The sequence below is a fragment of the Bos mutus genome, chromosome 15, assembly GCF_027580195.1.
Source record: "Bos mutus isolate GX-2022 chromosome 15, NWIPB_WYAK_1.1, whole genome shotgun sequence".
In the NCBI taxonomy this organism is placed as follows: domain Eukaryota; kingdom Metazoa; phylum Chordata; class Mammalia; order Artiodactyla; family Bovidae; genus Bos; species Bos mutus.
In genome coordinates this window covers 59,696,842-59,702,841 of record NC_091631.1, presented here as the reverse complement: position 1 = coordinate 59,702,841, position 6,000 = coordinate 59,696,842, and the positions used below count along the sequence as shown (strand labels likewise).

Genomic DNA, 6,000 nt, shown 5'->3' with positions numbered 1-6,000 from the left:
CTGGATGTTGGACATTCTGCAGAAGTAGAAAGGCCCGATGCGCTCAGCGCTATCACACTCGGAACTCCCACCTCGGTGCTGTCTCCTCCCAACCTCCGGAAAGAGATCTGGATTCAACCTGGCTTTCGCCTCCATTTTGACATGTTGCCACTTCCAGCAGGGCCAGTTTCCTTACTGCAAGAAGTTCTTCCCCTGGGTGAAATCCCAACAGCTTCATTTGTTTATTAATAAATTCCCTTATTGGTCTTGCTAATGCCGGGTGTGGTTTTTTTCCCCCCCCTCATTACGGAATACCGATAATAAGCAAACAAGCACGGGAAAAGGAAGACAGCGATTCCCTTGGCCGCCCAGGGAATGATCTGTGTTATTGCTGGATGGAGGAGGTGTAACCGAGCCGAGGGGCGCCTGCACGGCCCGGGCAGGGGGGAGCGGGGCGGGGAGGTCGAGACCCCCGGGCTGGGCGCGAGGCGAGGCGGCGCGGGAACCTCGGGCGGCCGCAGTGGCCCGGTCGAGCCCGACAGGTTCCAGCAGCTCCCCTCACCCCTCTCCACGCCTCCCGGGTTTTCCCCTGGGCTTGGGGTTTCCTGTTTCAGTTCTCGGTGATCTCCAGCAGCAGGTGCTGGTTTGCCAAGCTCGGCTCCCGACGAAGCGAAGGAGAAGGAAAAAGAGGAAAGGGGAGGAGGAAGCGGCGGCGCAGCGGCTGCGGCTGCGGCTGCGGGCGGGTGGGCGAGGAGCGAACCGGCCGCGGGCAAGACTGGCTCGCCCTCCTCTCGGAGCGGCGGCGCGGGCGGCGGGCCGAGCCGGGGCCCCGGCGGGTGGCCGGCGGGCGGGCGGGCGGCAATGGGGGAGCCTCCCGCTCGCCCGGCGCCCTAGCGGCGGCCTGGGGCTGAAGGAGAGGCGGCCGCCCGCCAGCGGGTCCTGGGGCGGCCCCGGCTTCCCGGGCATGTGGTGATGGCCGATGAGGAGAGGCTGCAAGTAGGTTGAGCAACAGAGCTGGGCGCGCGCGTGGAGGGTGGGGTGCGCGTGGGGCCGGCCGGGGGAAGGGGCGCAGGGGCCGCGGGCGGGCGAGGCGCCGAGCCGGCAGGGCCGAGGTGGCTGCTGTCGCTGCGGGCCCCGCCGCCGCCGCCGCGCGCCTCTCCCTCGCCGGGTCGGCCCTGCCGGGTAGCGGCCCCCAGGTTTGTCCCTCGGGAATGGGGCGGAGGGGCGGACCGCGCCGACCGTGGCCCTCCTGGGGGAGCCGGGCGGCGGGAGGGCTGCGGGCCGGGAGGCCGCGCCCGAGCGTTGGGCGGAGGGGCCGGGACCCGGGGCGGCCGCGCCGGCTCAGCTCCAGGCCCAGGGAGGCCCTGGTCCCGGGAGGTCGAGTCCCTGCGCCCCGGCCGTTCCCGGGGCTCGGACGGGGTCGAGGGGAAAGCCCGGCGCATCCTCCCCCCGTGGGTAGAGCCGGCCCCACCGGGGATGTCGGGCGAGATGAGGCCGGTCTGCCCGACCCCCGAGGCCTAGGGCTCTGGTCCACTCCCAGCCGAATATGGAAGCGGGCCCGGGCGTCCCGGATGGACAGGGACCCACAGCCCGTCTCCTGGAGCTCGAACCCGGAGCGCCCGTGGGGTGAGGCGGCATCCGACCGCTCAGATCCAGCCCCAGCCATTCGATTTTTATTATCCGTCGGTCCAGCCAAACTGCCGCCCTCAGGCGGGCCGTGGCGAAATCCCCTCTGTCCTCCCATCCCGCCTGCACCCCTAACCCCTCAATCTCCAGACGAATTCTCATTTTCGCCCTGCGCTCATTCAGCTGGACCGGTTCCCACGTTAAACTCCCGACAAAGAGGTGTTAAAGATGTAACTCGGAGAAATGAATCCTGCTTTTCTTCCCTTAACTGCCTCGTCCTTACCCCCTTGAGGTCCTTAAAAACAGCCTAAAGCTTCCAAGGACTGATTACTCTAACTGGGTATCTTGCCGTTTGGGTAACCGTTAACAATTCTGGTTTGTGATAGATACAGGGATGAAATACTAATCCAGATTTAGGGAAAGTTTTCCTATTGGTTGCAAGATTGTGTTGGAATATCCCCATGCCCATGAGACGCTTATTGATTCAGGTTTATTTAATTTAATTTTTTTTAAATCATCTTAGAATAGTTGCAGAGATACTTGGGCCTCGGTATATTTAGAAATTTGAGAAAGTTCATCAGTTCTCTTATTTCCTCATTTAGTTTTTCTAATGCATATTGTAAACGGAAAACAGTGAAAAGACTCATGTAAGTTTTGGACTTTATTAAAATCACAAGGAATATAATGTGTTATATATTTTTTAAAGTCAATATATTTAGGGTATGAGGGTATGACTTTCATTTACTTAATCACATATTCAATATTAGTAGCGGTTTCTCAATTTTGGTGTTATCTGTTATTTGAATTTAAGTATAGCTTCACCAAGTATTTGTAAAATTGTGTTTCTGTTGATAACCCCAGGAAGATTATTTCAGACTTGCCTCTCTGTTCACCTGTTTTCCAGTTTGGCATTCTGATTTTAAATTACCTTAATCTGTCTACTTGAAGGTACCCTACAAATCAGAATGGACTAGTAACTGACTGTGTATCTATAATTTCAAATGTTTGAGTATTTTATTTAGTTTAAGAATTCATTTTACTTTCAAAGTAAGTTACATTTCTACCTCCAGCATCACACAAATACTTAAACACTACATGTAAAGTAAAATGAACTTTTAAACAAAACAACAAAAAAGAGGCCACTTTTTTTAACCTGCTTTTAAAAATGAAAGTCTAATGAAATTAGTTTATTATAATGGAAAATATTAAAAGATAGGAAACAGAAACTTGGAGTGTTTGTATGCTGATGGAAGTTTTTATTAGTCATTTCCTTTTACTACATTTTTGTTTTAATTACTGGACTAATAAAAGTATCCTATTTTATGTTACTGGCTTCTCTGAAGTTATGTTTTCATGGATTATATCTGCCAAATTGGACTCCAGGTGTTCAGTGGATATCACAACTGAGCAACTGTATTTTGGATCTGATGGCATAAAGATAATTTTCAGGTCTGTGATGAGATAGCAGTTCTCTAACTTTGCTTTGGTTTTTATAGCTAACATAATAATAGCTATTGAAGAGTCAGACATGACTGGGTGACTGAACAACAATTATGCACAGATATGCCAATGTCATGCTTATCCTTTGTTTTTATTATTTTCATTCTGCAGATGAGGAAACTGAGACTGAAAGTTTAAATAACTTGCCCAGCCTAGTAAATTGCAGAAGGGAGTTTGAACCCCTGAGTCTGACTTTGAAAGTCATCCCTTAACTACCGGGCAGCTCTGCCTTCCTGTGATACTGTTTTTTAGTTTGTCCTTTAAACTGTGTGTTATTGTGTGTTTGTATGTTGATAAATATAGTTTGAAAATGTAAAGATGCATGATAATTCTTATGCCCAGTGAACTAGCATCAAGTAAAACCCATAAGCAGATGTCTGAACATTCAAAGCATTCTGCCTTTAAGATAAATTATCAAATCTCTAAAGGTGGATAGGGAATAAAAATCCCAAGATCTTCCTGCTTGCCTGGAATATTCTTCCTCTAGTCCCTCTCACCTTTTGCCTGGTTCACAGCGCATTACTCAGGCCTCAGCTTAGATCTCACTTGGTTTACACCATTGTAGGTTAAGATTGATAGTAGGTGACATTGTGCCAAGCACTGTTCTAAGTGCTGTACATACATTAATGCATCTAATACTTACTGCACTCCTATGAAGAAGTATTTCAGTACTTTTTTTTTTTTCTTTTCTGATGAGGAAACCAAACTAACTTGTGTTTAAATAACTTACTAGAGGTCTCACAGTTAATAATGACAGAGCAAGTGTTCCAACCAGTTGGATTATTTGGTTCAAGTTGGCTGAGAACCAAATATTAAGGTCTCTTTAACTTAATACATGTTAATAAATATATCTATCATTGTGAGATTTAAACTACATAATGGCATCATCTCAGAGGTTTGGTTCTAAAAAGGTGTATCTTTTTCTTGTATAATTGGAATTAACACTGTTTATAGAGCTTGGTGCTCCATCTTTCCATCCCCATTTAACATGCACTAAGGATTTTCTCATGAGCGTAAAAATAGTTCAAACATTTTCTTCCCAAGAACCTATTTTATGTAATCATTCTCCTATTTCAGTATTTGTTACTCCCTAATATTTTAATGGCTTCCCAGGTAGCACAGTGGTAAGGAATCCACATGCCAGTCCAGGAGACACAAGAGACTCAGGTTCAATCCCTGGTTTGGGACGATTCCCTGGAGCAGGAAATGGCAACCCACTCTGGTATTCTTGCCTGGAAAATTCCATGGACAGAGGAGCCTGGCAGGCTACAATTCATAGGGTTGCAAAGAGTCGGACACTACTGAGCAACTGAGCACACACAATATTTTAATATCATACTTGAGTTGAATATCATAGTAAAATTTTTTCTACATCTGTGTTCTTAGGATGAATTTGTAGAAGTAATGATCAAAGAGAATAAACCTTAAGGTCTTTGATGATGAAAAAGTTTTCCAGGAAAGCTGATTGATATGTACACTCATTAGCAAAGAGAGAGCTGATTGCATTCCATGTATGAATGCACTATTAACTTAAAAATTTTGGCAGTTTGCTAGAAGAGCGTTAGCACAATTTTAAGCTGGTTTTTGTTCTACTTATATTTTAAGATATTAAAGTAGAGCAGGTTGATTAAGGAAAAAAGCAGAGAAAAGTAAAACCACCTGAAATTTTATCCATAAATAGCTTCTGCAAATATTTTGATAAACACTCTCCTATTTTTTGTATTGCTGTATTTACATGTTACAGAATTTTTACTTGGGTTTTAAATTGAAAACACAAGCATTTTCTAATCCCTCATCTTTAGGTGAAATGATTTATTTATTCTCCTGTGTTTTCAAAATACTGTGAATCCGTCTATCGCACTTACATAGTTGGTGATAGTTAGCTATTTCATTTTTATTCCTTTTTTGCTTTCTGTGCCTGTTATTTCCATCTATAAAACAACAGAAAAATACTAGCTCAAACCTAAATCTGTCATCAGGATGAACAGTCATACAAAATGTTTATAGCTGTACCCTATACTTTGTCTAGGATCTTCTTTATCTTATTTGGAGTCTTTAGGCTCCTCAAGGGCCAGGACTCTGGGCTGTTGTTTTATCCCAAGTCTTCTACTCACCTCATAGATACTTCATGAATGTTAAAGGCCACAGAGTATGCTCTTTAAATGGATCTTCTGAGATGTGGTAGGATGAACAAAAGCCAGGAAATGGTTAAGAGATGATCGTAATAATCAGTGCAGAGCAAATAACACAATTGGTATACCCAGCATTTTAAAATTAACTTAAAATGTATAATGTCATTTCTTGAGTGGCCGTATACATTTGCCCTATAAAAATATAATGAGCCTTATCTACCCCACTTAGCTGGGAAAGGTTATTATAAAAGTGAATTTCTAAAAGTTAGTCTTAAGATCTTCCAAGAGCAAAATGTTTTAACTTTTAAATAGAAAAATTTATACCCATAAATTATATTTTTCTGCCTTCAAGTCATATAGCCTTTAAGTTTACTTACTGTAAAACATAATAATAGCCAATATTTATTGGGCACTAATTTATGGCAGGTACAGTATTAAGCACTTTACTTCTATTATCTAATTTAGTTTTACATCAACTGTATAAAGTTTATACTGTTGTTTTGCCTATCTTCCAGGTGATGGAATAGAAGTTATCAAGATTTCTGATTTATCCTAACTAAACAGCAATGCTTGTTTAGCTTTATTATTATTATTATTATTAATGATGATCAGGACAGCAGAATTCAATGATTTCTGTTGATTTATAGCAGTGATTTTTGGTCGTTTTTCCTTGTTGACGTTGTCACTTCCTCTAATTTGAAGCAGATAACTGCTATGGACCGTGAAGCTGAATGACAACAGCTAATATTATGGCTAAAATAAA

At 44.5% G+C, this 6,000-nt stretch overlaps 1 protein-coding gene across 3 annotated transcripts in view; it reads left to right on the top strand.

Annotated features, from left to right (window-relative positions):
- The first annotated feature begins 351 nt into the window (after positions 1-351).
- The window catches only part of ZC3H12C (zinc finger CCCH-type containing 12C), a 71,921-nt gene continuing 66,272 nt past the window's right edge, over positions 352-6,000 (top strand). Inside the window, exons 1-2 of one of the 3 annotated variants that reach the window (XM_070384252.1) lie at positions 353-975; positions 2,949-3,054. Coding sequence is in view for 1 of the 3 variants with exons in the window: in XM_070384250.1 (XP_070240351.1) it covers positions 952-975 (24 nt within the window). In the remaining 2 variants the exon portion in view is untranslated. Of the gene's footprint in view, positions 976-1,091; positions 1,176-2,948; positions 3,055-6,000 lie in introns of those variants that run through there. The other 2 variants (XM_070384250.1, XM_070384254.1) reach the window with 2 other exon arrangements.